Source organism: Pleuronectes platessa, chromosome 16 (assembly GCF_947347685.1).
Source record: "Pleuronectes platessa chromosome 16, fPlePla1.1, whole genome shotgun sequence".
Lineage (NCBI taxonomy): Eukaryota > Metazoa > Chordata > Actinopteri > Pleuronectiformes > Pleuronectidae > Pleuronectes > Pleuronectes platessa.
Window position 1 is genome coordinate 10,717,864 of NC_070641.1, and position 22,061 is coordinate 10,739,924.

Consider the following 22,061-nt stretch of genomic DNA (forward strand, 5'->3'; position numbering starts at 1 on the left):
ACAGTCTTGCACCATATCACTTCACCGATCTCTCCAGCAGCAGCAGCTCTCGTCACGCTAACATATCTGGACCTGAATCTGAAAATATCTGGATGATCCTGAAACAGCCAGTTACCCAGCCCCTCGCCACACACACACACAAACACAGGTGCACTTCATGGGTCAGCTCTGCCTGTAACACACACTGCAGTCGCTCATCGTTCACTGTAAAGCATAAGAGGATGCGACATGTGAGAGAACAGCGAGGCAGAGTAGAAAATGAAAAAGAAAAACAGCGAGAGCAACGTGAATCCAACTCTACAACAGGAGGCTTGTGACTGACACTGCTCATAACGAATGGGCATGAGTGGTGACACACATATTCATTTAACAATCCCACCGTGCAGGCCAGTCATGCATGAGAGCAGAAATAACAATGACGTTGGCTGCGTGGACGAGGAAGTGTTTTCCTCCCCTCTCCCTGACTTTCTGGTTTGTGTCCCAGTTTAACTAAATCCCATTAAAAAACGCTTTCATCTCACTGCACTTCATTACTGTCATAAATGCCGCGGCTCAGCCCAGAGAGAGGCAGGGATTAGACGAGATGAGCTCATCGAAAATGTTACACTCTCGAACCCCAGCAGGCCGTTTAATAAAGACTCCCACTTTAAATTCGACATATTGGATTATCCAAATAGACCCTCCAGCGCAGAAGGTGTCACGAAGGTCGCGCTTGCTGTGGCATGTAGAGGCATGTGCGTCCTACTTAGGCAAACGATGCACCGGATCATGACAGCATAGGTTTCTGCTCCTTTTCTTTGCTCTGAATATGAGGATGTGCAGACAAACGTCCCTGGAAAATGTTCGCCAATTCATAGAGGAGATGATGAGAGAAGGGAAAATAAAGAGCAGCTTTGCAGGCATAATCGGGGAAAGCGAGAGGGAGGGAGGGGACGGCAGGGAGGGAGCTTGATATTGTGTGTCTGATTGGATGCGATGGGTCAGAGGCTTTCACGCGCATTTATGAATGCTTATTTTAAGCAGAGCCCAAGCTGGGCTAATCTTTACTGCTCGCCTGAATGAGGGTGCTGATTAAAAGCTAATTATACGCTACAGATTTGGCCTCTGGTGAAGTCTCTGCTGATTTGACACGGCTTGGACTCTGGCCTGGGTGCATGCCTGTGGGCTTAGGCTCCAGATAGCCACGTGCGTGTGTGTGTGTGTGTGTGTGTGTGTATGTGTGTGCACGTACAAATCTTTGGGGAACAAGACGTCAGCATGCATGATGGACGCTGTGAGGTGTGTGCTCGTAACATCGACATGAGACTGAGGCACAATTCTCAGGCACTTGTGCTTTGCTTGATTATAACCTGTTTACTTCCACTCCATCAAATGTCAAAGGAAGATTTGTTTATGCATCTATAATAGTTATCCAGTAAAATATGATAATATAAATCTGCAGGGGTCATTCTACTGTATTATTTAGTTTTCCCACACTGTTTATATTTCTGTATTTCTACCCAGATGTATGGTGGAGTTTTTACTAACCAATAGTGATATTGACAAAATGTAATTAGAGTTGATGCATATGCAGAAATGCCAACAACAAAGGACATATTATTGCTGCTGTTTTTCTCTTCCAAGGAGGTGATAATTTTGTCTGCTTTTGTTTGACTGTTATTTCGCAGTATTGTACAAAAACTACTTGACAGATTACCAGGAAACTTGGTGGGAGGATTTGGTATGAGTCAGAGAAGAACTCATTAAATCTTGCTGTAAATCTGGATCAGGTTCTTCAACAATGTGAGGGTGTATTTCAACGTTTCTTCTCGGTTTCTCAGAGAATGATTCATGGATCTTTATGAAAAGTCAACATGTTTAGGGGACTGACTTTTATGAGTGTGTTAGAATTGGTGTAGAACCCCCCAAAAATCTGGAGATAGTGGATTCATAAGGTGAGTGTTGAGCCTTAAGTTTACGCTGTAGCCTATTTGTAAAAGTGTACACTACGCAGAGCCCCTACGCCGTACAACCTGAACTGCACCTCCCCTAAAATGTCACCTCTCGTTTTCTTCGTTGCAGTTCTAAAGGAAAAGTAATTGCTCTTCAACAGCTATCAGCTCCAAATCCAACACCATCCGCTTAGTAACACTTGCCATTGTTCTAAAGTAAATAGAGACGATGGAGAATTTGTTAATGGGTGGACGAGCAATATTGAAAAACACATTGTTTTCAAACCAAAACTATTTTTGCTCAAGTCAAGTTTTAATCCTCATCTATACAAAGACACTGGATAACACTTATCACTTGAACACTGGGCAAGCACGTACCGGTCTACACAACCATTGCTCTAATATAAGCTCATCTTCTATATGCATATAAGCAGTTGTATGATTGTAAACTGCAGAAATTTAAACAGCTGTGAGCAAAGACAACAGGGTCAGCAACACTTGTAATTGATTTTCCATGTAACGTTCTACACTGGAGGCTAATGGTGTTTTTTAGTTAAACAGCTTAAACATCTAATAAATTGTTCATTTTATGAGCATTTCATATGCATCATTAGTTATTTACATAAGGGTTATATCTGACATTTATTTTGGTTATAGCTGATAGGGACATGCAAGCCGAGGTTTCTTTTTCACCTGCCTCTGCTCTTTTACGAAGTCGCGTCTTTCCCTCCTCTTTAACATGTTTGTCTTTCATCCCCCTCTATGTGATCTCTCACGGGGCCTCTCTCTCCCCTTCCCCTCCTTAAGCTGCCACTCCACCGCTCAATCACACAGACACGCTGGGGTTAATATCCCTTATGAATCCAGAAGGGAAGAGAAAAACAGAGCGAATGCTTTGCTGCCTGTTTAGCATCTTGTCCTTGACATCGTTGCTCCTGCGGCGTGGCAGTATCTCACGCCTCTGACCTTCCTGCAGGAACTGGTCCCAGTGCCTCGGCACAGACGCAGAAAACAACGTGTCTCACAGCCAGTAGCCTTCCGGGTGTCTCACAGTCCGTGGCTATTTGTGTCTCGGGCGATGACACAATCAATTTGTTCAACTGCTTATTTTCTTACCAAAACCGGACTACTTAAAGTGAGTATTTCAGTGAAGCAGCACATGAATATGTATTAGCTATTCAACAGCTGCATAACAGGGGTATTTGTTTTTAATAGCTGAGAAATAAAGGCTCATATTTAAAAGGGTTGAAAAAGTCCCAGTGCCTTAAATATTCCACACAAGCCACAAACCTTGGGGTGGTCTTAGACTCAGCAAGAAGGTTCACGGTTTGAATCCCAGTTCGGAGTTTGTAGTTCTCCCTTTGTCTGTGTGGGTTTATTCATGCATATTGGGGTTATGTTAACTGCACACTGGCGACCTGTACAGGGGGTCAGCTGGGATTGGCTCCAGCTCCCCATGACCCTCAAAGGGAGGTGGTATAGATAATGGATGGATGGATCTCCTATACATGCGCAAATACAGCATATAGACTACATATCCATTAAATCTGTGCAATTGTAATTATACTGTGCAATCATCCTGTGCCACTGCACTTTTGATCATGTAACTAATAATATCTACCCATTATATCTGTTTGCAGTTAAATACATATATATATGACTGTTCAATTTGAACCCTCTGGCCAATAATCCTGTAAAAATGTTTATATTGCACAAATCTTTTTCTCGTGTTTAACATTTTCATATACTCTTTTTTATTTTCTATTAATGCCCAGCACAATAATACCACAGCAAATCCCTTGTTTGTTCAAACCTGTTCAATTTGAACACTCTATATTTGTTCTATATTTTTGCCTGTTTCCCATTGTTTGTAATATTTTGACCAGTGTTTAGTCTTTAATGACCATTTTTATCATTATCAATATTATAAATGTTTTTTTGCCATATTTAATCTTCTTATTTGTTGTTGTTTTTCTAAAGCTCTGTCTTATTATTGGCTCCCTTATCTTTGAAACCCTTTGAACTGCACTAAGCTGTTGGAAAGGTGCTATACAAATAAAGTTTGACTGACGGACTTACTGATTGATTTTCAATTGTGCCACGGTTGGTGCATTTTCATGTTTTTTCACATCCACCACATTGTAAAATCAGCCTCTGCTGCTGATCTCAAGACAGCGAGGCAACAGCCTGCAGCTGCTCAGGTGTCTTGTCAACAATAGAGAGAGGACGACTCTACACGCTCACCTTCATGTCAAGGACAAGATCATTCACAGCGAGAGCACACCTGGTCACTGGCTGCATGCATGTGTGTATGTATGTGTGTGTAGACTCAAGAAAATGGGGAATTTGTTTAAGAGCTGGAGTATGACTGGAGGCATCTTGACAACTCCGACCTTCCCTCTCAAAACTCCCACTCTCTCGCTCTCTCTGTATCTCTAGCTCTCTCTCTGCATCCCCACTTCTCTTTTTCCTCCTCCACTCCTCTTGCCTGTCTTTATTATTAGTGGCAGCTAGAGGCAGTGGACCGGAAAATTCCCATCGAGAAACAAACCCACATCTGCATATTACAGCCCTGTTTCACGTCTGCTATGAGCGAATAAATTAATACATGAATAACAATGAAAATCATCCATTAGTTGCCTCACTCGCTCTTTAAATGGCATTGTGTGTGTGTGTGTGTGGGTGGGTGTTTGAGTTAGGAGGAGCTCTAGTCGTCTCTCTTGGCCATGCTCACCAGGGAAGGGAGCGTATTTGCATAAAACCTCTAAGAAGTGGTATACCTGAAGTACAGTTGGTCAGATCACAAGTCAGGTGGCAACAGATGTTGGGACACAAACAAGTTCAAGGCCAGAAATATAATATTCCATATATTGATATAAAAAAAAAAATGACCATTACGTTTCATCCCTGTCTGTTTGTTTGTTGCTTGGTTTGTTTGTTTTTGTTGACACTATTACATAAAAACTATTGGATGGATTAGAAAGAAACTTGATGGTAGGATGTGGTAATCCTACCATCGAACACAATACATTTAATGCAGATACAAATTAAGAAGCAGATATAGAAAGTCTAGAAAAGCGCTAAATAAATACAAAACCTATATATGTTTTTGCGAGACAATTTAAAAAACATCTCTTTGAGAATCATTTTAGATCGTGAGTTTGTGCAATTTGGTGTGGATTCAGATAAAAATGTGGATCTAGAGTATTTAAATCTGTTTTCATAGGGGGACCTTTGGGCCTAGGTGGAGTTATGACCTTTACTAATTGCCATTCTCACACTAAAAGCATATTCAAAAATTTTGCAAAACCATTTTTTTTTTAACCCTTTAAAGGAAACATATAAAGCTCATGTTCAGGTTCATAATTTTGAAACTGGGTTGTTACTTTTTACATGCTCTGATTGGCAAACTGGCCCACTCTGTTGTGATTGGTCAGCCGCTTCAGCATGTTTTCCACTATTGTTAGACTAGCTGCTAGGTGTGCATTATGCAAATGTTGTAAGCTTGTCACATCCCATCATGATTCCCCGGTATTATGGTACGGACTACTGATGAGGGGCTTCAGGAGCTTCAGGAGCAGTGTTTTCTGTGGGGGAGGGGGGCTCCCTTACTGTGGACTATGGACTTTTTTTTTTTACTTTGCAGACCATTTATATTTCCAAATAATCTTTTAACACACTGAAACAGCAGGTCCCCTTTTAAAACCATTTGTTTTCCTGTGCATTTGATTGACTAATTTATTTTCAATTTTAAAACCGGGACATCACTGCACTTTACAGGCACATACTGACAATGTATTTCCTTTTTATTCTTTTAGTGTGCTTTTATTCTATTTTTCAAATTGAAGATTCAAGGAAACTAGGGCTCATATTTATTATAGTGCAGATTGATAAATGATAGTGATTTGGAGGATTTAAGACAAAATAATTACTTGACTACTTCACTGAGTCTTCTCAAATTCACTGTCCTCTTCTTCATTGTTCTTTTAAATGCATGTCTTTGACCTATGTGAAACATTTTGAGTTACCTTTCCTTTTGAAATGTGGTGTGCAAATGAATCCGCATTTCCTCAATCATCATAAGCCCCTTATATATTACTATGATGAATACGAATAGAAAGATGGTTAGGTTTTTGTGTTGATATCCAGCATCCTGTGATGTAGGTTGTATGCAGATGTGAAAAATATAATTGTTTCCCAGAGTGAAATGAAAGCACAGGAACGTAAGAAGGTGATGGTGTGTGTCCTGCCTCTGTGAGCGTGTTTAGGTGAAACGCTGCTGTCATCGGCGCCAGTGAGATGTCCATTTCTGTGTTTGTTAGCGCATCACACATGCCCTCCTCCCACTCTCACTCTTGTCCCTTTCCGCTGAGTTTACATCTGTTTACCAAAGCCTGTCTGCTTCAGTTTCATGTACGACACGGCGAGGGTCTCTGGAGGTCGGCCACGTGTCCCACTAAGCAAACGCTCTGAACACTGTCAGAATACTTTGCCGTTGAATACGCTCATTCGATGTGATACAAAGGCTCTCGAAGGGATTAGATCAAACAAAAAAGATGCTTTAACATCCCAATGCAGGCAGATGAAAAAAAACTCAGTGACCCTCCGCAAGAGGCAGTTATTACATCCCATGGTGCATCACTTACGTTGGCAAGGAAGTGGATGTGAGGGATGAGAGGTATGTATGAACTTTGGGAACTGCTAGGCTGAGCAAACTTTCCGGGGCCCTGTATTATCTGTCCATTAGCAGACAGGCCATCCTTGCTCTGTAAATGACTGTGTTTGTCTGCGTCGGCTTCTTGCTCTCTCTCCCTCCCGCTCTCTCTATCCAATCCAGCCTCTCTGTCTCCTCTCTAATCTTTAGCCCTTCCCTCCATCCCTCTATCTCCGTCCGGCTGATGTGATCCTTCCCCTCTTTGAACCTCCATCTTCCTTGTTCCACTGCCTCACCTGATTTACCTGCCCCTTTTATTCCTACTACCTTTTCCCCTCTCTAAACTCCATCCCCTCCCTGGATACAGCTGGTAATAAGTCACTCTGCTGTAATTTTGCCCCTTTTAAAGGACTGTAATGATGGGGCTCAGAGGATGGCTAAGGTGCAGGTTAGATTGGGTTGGGGGTGGATGGATGGGGGGGTGGGGGGGGGACTCTTCCATACCCAGAAAGAAAAGCCTTTTACAGGCTTTTTTTTGCAATGTGCCACTGGGAGAAGAGAGCGAAATTGGCCAAAACAGAGAGAAAGAGACAGATGGATGGTCTGCAGCTCACACAAATTACCTTTTTTTGTTTTCTATAGGATCATTTATAATCCAGTTTGTATCGGAGGAACTGGAAAGTACAGATTCTCTATAAAACTACTTTCAGAAATGCACTAGACTCCAGATTATCTCCTGATATCATCCAGAGGGTGTACGTGAGAATACAAATGTCCGAGTCAGAGACCCCGGACTTTCACTGGAGTTTCTCCTGCCAGCCCCCGTAAAAACCCCGGATAATGTCCGGTTGACTCCATGTGAGAAGACGGGATGCATGGTGACATATGTAACACGCGACAGACACAAAAATGAAAGAAAAAAAAAGAAAAAAGCAAACAAATATCTCAGGAGGAACCACAACAGGAGTCGATTATAGAGCTTTTTACATTCAATCAATCAATTTGTCTTTCACAGTTTTCTCAGTATCAGCGTCTATGTTTACCGATGTGAACACTTTTATTTGACAAAATAAACAAGACAGAGATGACGTGCATTTATGTATTATTTATCTCTTATTTTAAGTTCTATATATTAGGTTGCAATTTTTGTTTCTATTTATTTATAGTTATTCATAATGAAGTTTATGGATAAACAGTGAAATATTTAAAAAGTGTCTTTAACTGCAAAGGGAAAAAATCAGGGATAAAATATTTTTTTAACGAAACCTTACCTCATCATTATGCATCCAACTGTGGGTAATGGTGTGGTTTGATTTTCTTGGCAACTTTAAGCCCGAAACATTGGGTGACCTGGTCTCAGGTGGGATGTTCCATGTGCTCCCAAAAGGAGGGGGAATTATGAATTTTCTCGTATAAATGTAAATAATAGTCAGTGGTTATGACTAAACAGTTTTGATATTGTAAACAGAAGAATCAATTCATATTTGATGTTGAGAATTTTGATCTTTGAATGAAAGGAGTTAAACTCTATTTGGAGATTGAGAATAACAGAAGGGCACAGTGAGAGCAAATGAGGGCAACTGTGAGCGATACAAAGAGTAAAGGGTCGTCTGAGATCGCTGACCCAGCAGCTAAAAAATGCTGTTGAAATTGACTGATATTTAATGACATTTAAAACATTGGCAAACAGCTCGATTTATTTAGCAGATACATCACAGGCGGCTCTGGCTCTGTGGGTCTGTGCGCACAGGTCAGATAAGGGCTGATAGTGAGCTCCGCTTGGCCTTCTAGCCGCTCGACCTGTCAGAGCCCGGGTAAACACAGACATCGAGTGATTTCTGAGAGACGCGCCCCTCTCCCTGTGGCTTTATGAACGTCGCTCCTCGTGTTTCTCGCTCCGCTGGGCCCTGTGTGTGAACCCGGCATGCTTTGCCGACCTTTTCCCAGAGTTTGAACTGCCGTCATGGACGGGGCGCTCCCTGGGGCAAAGCGGAGAGCAGGGAGAGAGGAAGGACTGTGAGCGGGGGGATCGGGGGCGAAGGGGTGGGAACAGAGTTCAGGACTCCACAGCCACATCACATTTCAGGAGATGTGTACACCTGCCCACTGCAGACAAAGACAGCACAGGGAAAACGTGCTATTTGAAGAGTTTTAAAGCAAAAAGATATATAAAATAGGCCACTGCAAAACCATATTTACCCTAATAGAGTATGAAACCTAGTACATTGTAATTTATGTTTTTGATTTATTACTAGAGACACAACTACCACCACAAAAAAAACCACCACCACAAAAAAAACCTCTGTCCTTAACCCTCAACAAGAATAAGGAAAAACTACCCATAAAATTTTTAACAGGGTAACATCCTGTTGAAGCAAGTATATCTCCAGCACCTAGGACACAGCCATCAACCAGCAGCACTCATAGGCTTTCATAGCAACTGATCAAACCGACCAAACAGAGAGCGGCGACGTTCAACAATTTAGAAAGATCATAAGAGACACACACACCAACAATGTATGCACGTGCATGTCCAAAGGCGGTGGGAGGAGAGAAGTCATGTCACTCCGCTTGGGGGGGGGATATATATAGGGAAAATGGCGATGCAGCACAAAAATAAAACGCAGATGCGCCAAAGCATTCATGCAGAAAATCCTTGTCTTTAATCCAATTCCACACGCTTTATTAAAACAGAGCCAGGCAGATAGAATCAGACAGGGACCATGATGAAGGGACTAACGATGAAGAGACGGCTCACGTTACACAAACATACAAAAACACTACACCCTACAAAAAAAGTGCACAAATCCGACGTGAGTGAGGAATGGAGGACCGTGTAAAAAATGCAAATGCAAATTATCTCTCTCTCGTTCTCTTTCTCTCAGAAAACACATGACACATTTATGCTTCCTCACAAAGCTGCGGAAGATTAGCCCAACGGAAAATACAAACAGCCACACACAGGCAAACAGTGTGCAGTCAGTCTGTTAGATTTATAGATCAACAGTCTGGGCCACAGCAGATCAGGCTGCTGTTCGCTCTCCGATGCCTTCTCTCCTTCCTCTCTCCACACCCTTCTGTCATCATTTGATCTTCTGCTCTAAAAACGGGAGATGATTTATCGCTCTGCACTATTAAGCCGTATGTGTGTGTGTGTGTTGTGTGTTATCTGCATGTCCACAAGGCATTTCTTTCAGGGGTGTGGTCTGTTTTGTTCATTCGTCTCTCATCTTTTTGGGCATGTCTGGCTCCGTCACCACGGCCAAAATTGATAACAATGCCAATTATGCAGGATAAGGGCCCATCTCCCTCAGAATAAGAGTGTTTCTGATGCTCATTGGTGGGTCAGAAGAAGTTCGAGGACTCCCAGTCTCAACACTGAGGACGACGTGAACTTAAGGCTAAAGGAAGTACAGGGTCACTCCCTAACAAACACACACATGAAAGTGTGAAAATCAACACACGCTTATGTAGCTGAAAGAGTCGCCTCTTATTTATAGATCATATTTATACATAGAGGCCATGGATTATACATAAAGATGGTTGACACGTTTCACCTCCTCACATTGTGAATAAAGAAAGCTAACACATCCCAGATAATAGTGCCACCATCTTGCACTTTTGACGTCATTTGGCATTTACGAGCCGCAGTAGTGAGGTCCAGACAATACATCTGCTCCACCAATCGCATGTCAGACTCAGGTGTCAAACATGATCTTGACTAGAGCTACCTAAATGACAGACGTCATCTTTGAGAAAAAAAGATGTATTTAATTTATGTTCTTTGTCTTTTTTAGCTGACTCTCCTTCTAAAAGCATGATGGAGCTTGGTTTTTTTGTTATGTGTCCTTGAGTCTTGTTCTGAACTCTATGTGATACCTTTAGTGTGTAACATACAAAAAACGTGAGGAAGCAGATCACTGCAAAAACATATATAAACGCCACAGCTATAACACATTCGAGCAATCAAACCTCTCAGATGACAAATCAAGTGGACGGCAAACAAACTCGTCCCAACTTCTGAAGGTGTTTCCCAGAGAGACGGATATAATGAGATAAGTAGAAAAATAGATTGCATCTGGACTCGATCTTCTGTTTTCACCAGGAATCTACGTTGAACCAATCACTCTTTCATGTCACCTGCATGGGCTCCCTTGGATTCTTATGCGGATAATGATAATAATAACAATAATAAAAAACACAATTACTGAACAAGGCAGATTTTTTTGGATGATGTAAATCGGCTCTAATCTGTGCATCTGTCAAATAACGACCCACCAGCAGTCCCTGCTCTGCTGGAGTTTTTTATTTTTTTATTTTTGCAGTGGCATTGAAAGATTGCAAGCGTTGCCACAGTTTTTCTTTCTTGACAGGATGAAATATAGCCAACATTAACAGGTATAAAAGAACCATCACAACCGAAAAAATACTGGAAGTTCTTCTTTTGTTATGTTTTTGTTTGCTAAATCAGCTTTATTTTATATCCAGGAAACTCTATTTGCTTCAGCCTGGTGGTGACTAAAACTTCATCTGCATCCAACCACCTTCCTTTGAAAATGAATGTATAACAAAGAGAGTAAGCTGCCGGCGTAAACGGCACATTTTTATTACCACCTATTGTGAGACATTAAACGAGTCAGGAAAAGGCCATGAACTGAATAAATCAGCAACCGAGCTCACATCGTCACCCAAACATCTGGATCCTTTCTCTACACTGAGATCCGCCAGGAAGCTTCTCCACATATTATTCTACGGATGACAGAGTGAAATAACTTAATCACAGGCACATTCATCTTTTCGGCAGACTGGCTTCAGCACATGTCCGACATCTACGCCAGAAGGAAATAGAGGGGAGGAAGAGGAAGAGGAGAGAGGAAGGTCGGGAGACAGGATAGAGAGAGGGGAAAAAAAGAGCCTGGACCGACTGTCAGCTCAGTGAAGCAGAGAGGGAGGGCAACGCTCGCCGACATGGAGACGATTCGCTGGGAGAAACAGACACACACACACACACATGCATGCACACACACAAAAATACACTTTAAAGGAAAACATGTTATTTTCTTCATTGATTGAGTCTTTAAACCTACGGACATCCATACGAGAGACAGATGTCTTGTACGGTACATATGTGGGCCGATGTAAACACAGATGCACCGAAGCACGTATTAATGTTTCCACAACACAAGTTACAGACTCTGCAGCATTTAAAATTTCTAAAAATATTCAGACATGCAGGATGCACACGCACAAGCAAACACGCACACACAAGCACGCACACACAGCAGCGAAGCTGTGGTGAAGCTGAGGACACAGCAGGGCTGGCTGCCTGAGGGAGTCAGCAGAAGGTGAGCAGAGATAAGGCTGTGTGATTGTGACTGCATGTCAGAGAGAATCTGCACACCACAACAGTTCAGCACAACACAACACAGCAATGCACAACACAACACAGCACACAAACACACACCCACAAAACTTTCATGTATATGGTCCACAACACCTGCAGCAGTGAACCAAAACAGGGAATTTAGACGACGCATGCTGTGTTGCATATAAAACAAGTTTCTGCTCTATTACAGAATTGATTATGTTTTTTTCATGCTCGCTGGTCTCCTTCACCCTGAAACCACCAAACCCACCTCAGAGAGCTGCTGATGACAACGGCTGAATGATCAAACAGCATCACCTCATGTTTTCTGTTGCACTTGAACATGCAGCAGAGCGGACTACAGCTGGCAGCAACCTGACCGCTGGCATGCACGTGGGTTGTTCTCCGTTGTTGCGCCGAAAGGAGAAATAACTGACCAGTTCTCTGTCTGTATTCAGTTTGTTATCCAAAGATCCAGAAGGAGGAAGAGACTAACAAAAACAAAGCAGCCTGCCAACTGCCTGTCACTGTACATCTGTTTTAACAAGGGGGTCCTTAACTCTGACACAATCATATATTTCAATAATATTGTTAAACAATAATATTGTTACAATCATATAAAGTTTGATCATTCAGAATTTATGCGATCTTAAGATGTAGAGTATAATTTAAATTATTTCTAGGTCAGTAATTTATTCAAGTTAAATTGGAGCTTCGACTAACTTGGCTTCTCCAAAGGTCAGATTTCTTTGAGTCACTTCTGCTGAAAGGATGTGTTCAGATAACAGGTGATGATGACCTGTTATAAATAAAGCTGTGCCTCAAACTTCAAGCAAATCATGACTAACTAAGTAGTTTTGGTGGAAAAAAGTACCAGAAAGTGTCAAATTGTTATTTTCAGCAAAAAAGGCTATACCAATTTGAGGGCACAAACATGGGATGAATGAACTGCAGGAACCGAATCAGTTGTGTTGAAAAACACAACCAAAAGTTTAAAGACCAGTACAAATGTATATATTTCATCACACACAAAATTGACTAAATAAATGTCGTGCTATAGAACATCAAGAGAACGCTGTTGTAGTGGTTTCTGACCATTACGGACTCTCCTCCATTGGCAACAATGGAATTAATCATAACAACAGAATATCTCTCAGCTCCACCTGACGAGATGTCTCTGCAACAGATTGACAATGTTTTCAATAAAAACAACAACAACAGCAAAAACATTTTTTCTTGGATAATTTAGAGACAGCTGCTGAAATGTAGTATATAAAGGTTATTGTATGAGGAACTGTTACATGTTATGTTGCTATACACACGGACGTAATTTGGGGGGGGACACAGGGGACATGTCCCCTGCGCTTTTTCAAAAGGCCGTTCTGGTCCCCTGCAGTTTTCACCGTCCGGAAACCATGTTACGCTATGGTAAACAGAGACTCGTCAGGCACTAGGACCAAGCGGAAACGGCCGCTCGAGCTGAAGCCAGTTTGCTTTCGTTTAGACCTGCCCACAAGCTCCTCCATTGGCTCTGCATTCCTTGTGTGATTGGCCATCCCCGCTGTCCCTCCATCAGGTTATAAACAGCACCAGGACGCACACCGGTCTGCCAGTTGGGGAGGAGGCCGTGTTAATCTTCCGCTGTAAGTTGGGCGTTTGTTTTGCCTGGGCCACGTCAGCTGGAAGGATTGTAATATCAGAGGTTTCATTTACATTAACGTTTGAATCGGTGTGTGTGTGTTTGGTAATTAGGCGCAGCCAGGATGTCTAAAAAAAGAAAAGTGGACATAAGAGACTTCTTTCAAAGTCAAAGTGTAAGTTATCAAAGTTAATTAAAGTTATTGTTGATCAGGTGGAGGTCCTTGTGAGGCTGTTGTTGGTTGTTCCAACATCGTCTGCTGAAGCCGAGAGGAGTTTCAGTGCACTGAGGAGGTTGAAGACCTGGCTTCGCAACTGCATGAAGCAGAAATGCCTGAACAATGTGGCAGTTTCTCACATACACCAAGAAAGGATTGATGCCTTGGACAGGAAGAAACTCTGCCAGGAATTCATCATTGCCAATGACCGAAGACAACATGTGTTTGGAAGCTTCATGTAGCTGAGAAGCCGCAAATATACTAACTGAGGCTGGTGGATCTGTTAACCTCGCCACTGTGTGAAAGAAACAAAGAGATAACAAATACAGTGTTATCAGACAAACCGTGTAATTATAAATATACACCCTTTCACACCTTAATTGCCACGATCATCCTGTAAGGCTTAACAAGACGAGAAACTACTATAACTGCCTAAAATGACAGTGGTTCTGTGTTACATTAATTTTAAATAAATTTGATCACTTGACTACTTACACTGAATTATGGACATTTTATTCAATTTCTCCCCACCTGTGATATTCCTGCCAGTTTGACCTGCCCACCACTGGGTAGTGCTATGTAAATGAGGTCTGTTTACCATATATTCCAAAAATAAGTGTAAAATTGGTGCTACTGAGATGGAGTGAAGTTGACTAACAAGGTGAAACACAGAATTGGGTGATAATGTTTTGCTACATGCTTTACAACCAGACAAACCAAAAAAGGGAACAGTAAACTTAAAAGTAGCAACAGAAAACTAGAAGAACTACTAGAAAACACAGTGAACTGAAGAGTTTTATAAAAAATATTTGTGTCCCCCCCACCTCTGAAATCAAAGTTTCGTCACTGGCTATACACAAATAAAGACAGGCAAAAGGAAAACACCTATGTACACACGGAAAAAGACAGTCATATAACACATTTTGCATAAAAACATCTGTCGTCTCAGCAAAACGTCGGGCCTATAGTGCTTTGTGTATAAATAGTAAAAAACCCTTATAGCTCAGTATGTGTCAGTCTTATGTGCTGATCTCAGGCCTGGAGATAAATGGGAAATTTTGCAGTGGAAAGTTTTCTGTCAACGTTGGCATTTTCAGAACTTATTCCACACGTTTTTACTGCCCACATAGAGAAAAGCAACCAAATTGTCTTTTTTTCCCCTGCTCTCTACAAAAATGCATCATTTACACTTCAGACAAACACAAGCAGATGATGCACTCCTCTCCCCTATGGTCACTACATTTCTGCTTCACAAGAGCCATGTGTTCTCTTTGTTTGTTTCTCTTTGTGTGTTGTCAGATGAAGCAAAACAATAGTAATTTGATCAATTCTCATCACTGCTGCATAACAAAGTAGGCACTAAACACAACTCCATTATCAAATAAATATTTTATACTCATGCTTCAGACAAAACTAAACAAATAACGAACTTGGATTAATCACATGAAGAATCAAAGGAGTCAGATGACGGCCTCCTAACAACGCTGGCAAAGCTACTGTACAGATGATGATGGTAAATTTACTGTATTTATACAGCACTTCTCTTTTCTTGGCGTTTTCACACCTGAAAAATTTAAACAAGCTTCATATCTTTGTACCATTAGACACATTTGATTTGGTTAGTTTTGGTTTCACATTGTAATTTAAGGGTCAAGCTAAAGACTTTTGTATGACATCCGTCCTGTCGTCATCACTTACTGTGGCTGATCTCTGTTTATACTGGATATTAATTGTTTCGTTGCAGGCACGATAATATCATCATGGTATTATCGTGGTATTATCATGGTATTAGACACAGTAATCTTGCGGGCCCCTTCCAATTATTTTTCTTTGTTTTACGCTTAATGCCATCTCAATATCCTGCAATTGGTCTGAAAGTCCAAACTATCAAAAATAAAGGTTACTCACTGCAAATTAACCGAACCATGGTTCAGTTGGATTGGTCTGGACTGTGGTTCAAGGCACATTTCACCCCTGTTCCTGGTTCGGACTGTAACCAGCAACTACTTATATATAATCCATTAGGCTGTCAGACTTTTGTTTTTATGAATCGATTATGAATCTGTTAAAAAGACTAAAGCTACATTGTATCCTTTCTAGCAGTTTATTAGAAAAATCTACTTCCACGGCTTCTTTCACAATGCTCTTTCTATATGTATGTTGTATTACAGACATATCTGCAACATAATTATACCTATTTTATGAGTTAGACAATTTAATACAATTTAATTTTGACTGGTCACAATTCAAGTTCAAGATATTTTTACCTCACCTCAAATCAGGATTCCTCAAATTGAGTTTAAACTAGTCAGAATGATGTTGTAGAGCTTGATGAGCTTGAATAAGTTACATGAGTAAACCAACACTGAACTGAAGTGAGAATTAACTTGAGTCTCCACATGTAAGCAATATACCGTGATATTGAACATAGTATAATGCTAAACAGTAATATGGGACATGAGAAAACAAGTACTACTGGAAAAGATGTTTGTACTTCTGAAATAAATTGTCAGTGAGATTTTGGAGAGGCGCTGGAGGACTGCAGGTATTTGCAAATGTACCGAGAGCCCGATGTGAGTCGCCCTCAATCAAATCATCCCAGTTTGATTTAAACACAAGACAGATTATTGTGACTAAAACCTAATGGAGAGTAAATAAACAAAGCTGACGCTTAACTGATGCCAAGCGGATGATGATGTGTGATTATAAGTAAACTGAATTACAGGGTTCTCTCATAGTTCGATGAAACATTTCCTACAACCACGTCTGACACCAGCAATGTGTCACCCGTCGCCCACTTTCACAGAGCGACTAATTAATCACAATCCTTGGCTTTACGCTCCTCACACTCATTACGACAGACCAAACGCAACCACACACAATATGTAATCAAATCTAAACTCACACAAAACACAGCTCTTTTCATCTTTTCATCCGCTCCATGTCACCACAGACTGAGGTGAGCATAGATGGGAAACACAATGATCTTCATGTTGTTTTGACAAGTAGAAATCATCATTATCTCATTTACTTTCCTCAAGACAAATCATGTGCTGAGAAGAATCCTGCTTTTTCCAACTCAAGTTCATTTCAAAGTTTAAACCCTGTACATCCTCTACAGATGTGGCTGCTTTGGAATGGTGCAGGATGCTGCGGCTATAGATTATTACTGGTGAAAGGAAACATTACAGATTCAAGCCTCGCAACACTGGCGAGTAGATTTGAGAATTTATTACTGACTTTTAAAGCTTTACACAACTAGGCCCCTGTGTCTATCAATGATTTACTTACTTCCTATGAGATCAGCTGACATTCCTCTGGTATTTCCCAGAGCCTGATTGGTGAATAGAGGCCACCATGCTTTGCTTACTGATGTTTTATTGTTGTTGTATTCTCTTGTAGAGCACTACATACTGTAACTTGAAAATGCATCAGAATTAGCAAATGTTAGTATTGAATGTACCTGGTGGCATTTTTATCTACTAGAACATTATTAGAAATAGAATAAATACTGCAAGAATAAACTAACTCTTGTTCGATGATGTTTGAGCGGTCATGTTGGAGCGGTTGGTCATTAAGAGTGTTGGTCAAGGATACCTAGAGTTTACATATACTCCCATAGCTGTCTTAAAAATGACTCTCATTAACAAGCCTAGTTCTTTGAGCATCGGTCCACCTTAGAAATATATTTCCAGGACATGACACCGAACCGTATTGACCAGATTATTCCTCTTCCTCTGAGAAATTAAATATGGGGATGTGAGGAAATACCTGTTTTAAATGTTGGCAGGAGGAATGCCAAAAAACACAGACACACCCATTTAAATGCAGACTTTGGAACAAACTGTATCCGGACAAATTTGCTACGAGTCCCTGCTGGCTGTTGACAGTGGGGCAGGTAGAAGCCATGGGATTGGTTAATTCAGTCAGATGCCTTGCAGCATCCAAAACCTGTTGGACTCAGACACTGTCTCCTTGTTTCTCAGTTTGGAAAACAGACTGAGCAGCCACCTAATGTGACCCCTCAGCCTTCAGGCGACCTGTCCCTACTAAAGATCCACTCACATGACAGTTAACAACCTGAAATGGTGTTTCAAAGTATTTTTTTATTTCTATATCCATGCTTTTGGAGGGGTGTTGTATCACAGGGAGCTTTTCTTGTGTTTTGTTTGGTGTGCATCCTTTTGGCAAGGCTGAATAAAGAGAGAGGGCAGGAGGGTGAGCGACTCAAATGCAACTGAGAGAATGATTCCCGTGCAGTAGAGTCCTAATCGAGGCTGTGACTGGAATGACAAAATGTCCAAACTCACTCCATAGCCGCCTCACTTCCAGGAGCATAACCATCACACACAACCGGCACTTAATTAGCCTCTCATTTTCTGACTTGGTTCAGTTCGGTTCCACAGTGTGTATGTGTGTGTGTGTGTGTGTGTCCTCAGCCCAAGGCTCTCACTGAACACATTTCAGCAAATAGAATCCAATTTGTTTAACTTCTATTGAGTACAAGTCGAGGGGAATTGGCACACGGAGGCTGGTGACAGTGTGCTGTGAACAGTGTGTGGGATTCCGTTAATCTGCACGGCCCTATTGTGCTACACAGTGTTACCAGTCCAGCCGCAAAGCACTTTATCCAATGTTCTGGGAATACATCTTATTTTGAAAACAATGAACAAACAAGCGGTCGGTCAAACAGCGCTCGGGGCCTACCTGTGGTGCTTGGCGTCTTGCCATTGCTGATCTGCTTGAGTCTCTTCTGGTGGGATTTGCCATTGTAGTGAATTTGGGCCTGTGCGGCTGAGTTGAGCTGGATGTTGCAGACCTCACACAGCGTGTAGCTGCGCTGCTTCCTCTCCCTTTTGGGTCTGCAGAGTGCAGCAGGCAGGGCGCCCCCCGGTGAGTGCTCATCCGGTACTGCACCCTCGTCCTGGGTTTCAAAGCAAGGCTCCAAGTCCATCTGACCTCCCAGTGCTGCACCGAACCCCCTCCTGTCCAGGTCGGTGTTGGGCAGAGCTGATGTACTGAATGGACGTTTCATACCTGTGATAGAAGAAGTGGAGGAGGACAAAAAAAAATCATGAGGCAGCTATAGAGAGAGACAAGATACTGGGCAGGAGGACAGATATATATTTTACATCTAAGGCGTCAAACCACAAGTTTTCTCTAGAGTATACATCAGATGCTCACTCCCTTTCCAAGGCACCCCTGCATTAGCATGTGCAACTCAGTGAGAAACAGGAGCGAGGCCATGTGTACTGATGGAGGTATTGTTTTCCCCAGTGTGGTCTGACCTGACTCACCCGGCATACAAAGCCGCCCTGTTAAAACTTGATAGCCACCGGGGACACACTGGCAAAAATTCCCCTGATTCCAAAAGCTTTTTCTAGAGGAGCGGGCGGAATCTGACCCAGCTCCTGTCTGATGCAAGTCGGGCTTGTCATCGCCCCGCCGAACACAGTGCCACCTCCTGCACGTGCACATGAAGACATCAGAAGAAGACAGGGCTGGGCACCACTGCAATACATGTTCCCCACTGCACCGAGTTCAGCCCAAGTGGTGGTGGTCCTGGGGTGTGATCACGCGCCACTTGGGGGAGACAGAGGGCTGCAGTGCGGCTCTCTGAGGACCAGTTGAGGCCCCTCTGTCAAGCCCCTTCACTCCACTTCATGCTCGCTCCTGCAGTAGCAGCAGTAGCCGTGCAGCCTCTGTGTGCAGCCGAGGAGTATGTTACACGTGAAGCAGCCATAAGCAAGCAAACATAAAAGTTCAAATTAGAATAGCTAAAATACAGAAACACCTGAGTAGCAGCAGCTGCATTGGATATAAGGTATCAGCGCTCAAGCTGGAAAACCTCTCTCTTCCATTATGTCTGCACAACTATAAAGACCTAAGTGATGGATATGATGGGGGTCAGCAGGGAGCAAACACATTTCTGTCAAATGAGGCTGCAGCTGGAGCACCTCAGGTTTTCCAGCAGAGCTCATGTGGTGTGAGGAGGAAGCCTTCGCAGGACGGACCTCGTCACAAAGAGGAGCTGTTTGTTTCATATGCAGCTACTGTGTCTGTAAATAAATGAAAAGGTGGGTCCGCAGTGGCACGGTGAAGGTTGGAGACATCAGCATTGGAAGAGAGATAAAAAAGTCTTTCAAATACACCCAGCTGTGCATTTCTGCGGCTGGCTCATCGCCTCCACCTCCAGTTATTTACGTAAATACTGAAGCCACACACACATGCACACACACACGCACATAGAGAGAGAGAGAGACCAAAATGAAGTGGAGTCTGTGATGCATACATACCTACATGCATGAAAATACTACTCTCTGTCTCCACAGTTAAAAAACACATTAGGGCTAGCAGCCTCTATGAAAGCTGCTATTCATGTTGCCAATCTGGGAGCACTCAAGAGGCTCCATCAGATGTTTTCTCAAAAGCTGCGAGCAACGCTGCTCTCTGGCACCGAATGAAAAAAAATCTCTGTGGTCCTCGACCACGCAGCCTCCGCGCACGCCTGCCAAACGACTCAGATACGCACCCCAAATTAGAATCGTTGTAAAAACAAACCCCCGATTGAAGACCTACAGAACGCAACATACAGAGCAGCCCTCAGAGCCCTCTGTAATGAAGAGTCGGTTGCTTATAGAACATACAGCTACCCCAACATTATATATGTTTTTGGAGATAAAAAGTTTGTCCAGTGTTTGACCTGCAAAAGTGGGTCTTGACCTCTTGTTGGCAATTTTGTGATAAGGCTAAGCTTTCTGCAGAGTAGGCATCCCCACTAAAATAGCAACCAGCCTGGCACAGACGACCAGCAACAGACCTGACAACATTTAGCTCCGGATGCGAACAGTTATTGTTGTTTTTAGTGAAGTTTAAATAAATAGAACTTACCTTAGTGGGCGACCTATGTAAGCAACATGACACTAATCTGGGCAGATGCTATATCATCACCATTCTGATTGTGAGCTTGTTTATCACAGGGGAACTTTGTCATACTGGTGTGTGCAAATATGGTTTCCATCTATATTAAATGAGACATCTTTGGACATTTTTTAAGACTGGATGTGAATTCCATTTAATCAGATTTTTGAAAGATTTTTGAGGAGTAATGTTAATCAAAAATCCAGGGTCTTTAAAGGCTTCTCTCTAAAGGTGCTCTCTAATAGCGCTCTAATAAAAGTTGCAGCAGTGTTGTTGGACAGAGAAAGAAATTGATATCCTGAGGCTGTTTCTATAAACCAACACCCTGGATGTCCTGCACTTTAGGTGCCTGGAGTGAATGAACAAGCGTAGTGGCCGTGAATCCCCCTGCTGGTTGAAAGCTCACCAGGACCAAAGGTGTTGATAGCTTTCACCTGCACGTATCTGAGTGTGTTTCTGCTGAATGTCCTGCAGAGGCTTTCAAGACTCTTTCAGCTCTTGGTAGAAGCTGGGGAGACAAGAGCCCACGCTGTGTGTCCTCACAGAGATCTGTGGGATGACTCGGGCCGGGACATTGTCAGGGGGTAACCCCTGGGGGGAGGAGAGGGAGGAAAGGGCGGGAGGCTCTGCCAGTCTTGCCAGGTCCACTGTTTCTGCTGTCTCATGTGGCCCTATCTCCCACCACCCACCCACGCCTGCACTGCACAACCTCCTCGCCTCATGGGAACCATCAATCACTGCTGAGATCTTGCTCGAAGACCCCGGCTCACTGAGCTTTGTGGCTCAGCAATAAAAACTCTATTTATGATCTTGTACCTCCTGCTCACTGATCCTGAACAGCACTTTCCCCCAGTTCAAACCAGCTCCAACCACCAGCCCACCTTGAAGAAGACCCCCCACCCATCCACTGTGGCCCCACGGTTGGCATGAGGGCGTCGTTCTTCCTAGTGTGACCAGAAATTGGATTCCAGATGGACCAGTACAAACTCTGCAAGCATGTTAGCAGCTCCTAAATCATGCTGATGAGGGAGGGTGGGCACTGGCAGGTGCACACACATCACATGACCACATATTATACAGATACTTCAGCACATGGGTGGACTGTTCACACACACGCAGCCATGTGTGCAGCTACAAGCACGAGCTGCCTCTGATTCTGTAAACAAGGAGTACGCGATTCTGCAAACATGCACCAGCAAACAGAAGCATTCTGACTGGACTAAATATATCCTCTGTCGCCCAGAGAATATTGACTGACCTCAGTTATGCAAACAGACACTATCAACAAATATGAAATTCAAAATAAGCTGACAAACAACACAGGACGCAGAACA

At 42.7% G+C, this 22,061-nt stretch overlaps 1 protein-coding gene and 1 long non-coding RNA gene across 2 annotated transcripts in view; one reads left to right on the forward strand and one right to left on the reverse strand.

Moving 5' to 3' along the window:
- The window catches only part of znf385c (zinc finger protein 385C), a 129,119-nt gene that overhangs the window by 72,371 nt on the left and 34,687 nt on the right, over positions 1-22,061 (reverse strand). Inside the window, exon 3 of the mRNA XM_053444398.1 lies at positions 18,514-18,843. Within this exon, the coding sequence (XP_053300373.1) occupies positions 18,514-18,841 (328 nt within the window). The 5' untranslated portion in view covers positions 18,842-18,843. The remainder of the gene's footprint in view (positions 1-18,513; positions 18,844-22,061) is intronic.
- On the forward strand, positions 13,510-14,300 carry LOC128459275 (uncharacterized). The gene is made up of 2 exons (XR_008342125.1): positions 13,510-13,593; positions 13,803-14,300. It is a non-coding gene; the product is annotated as an uncharacterized LOC128459275 (long non-coding RNA).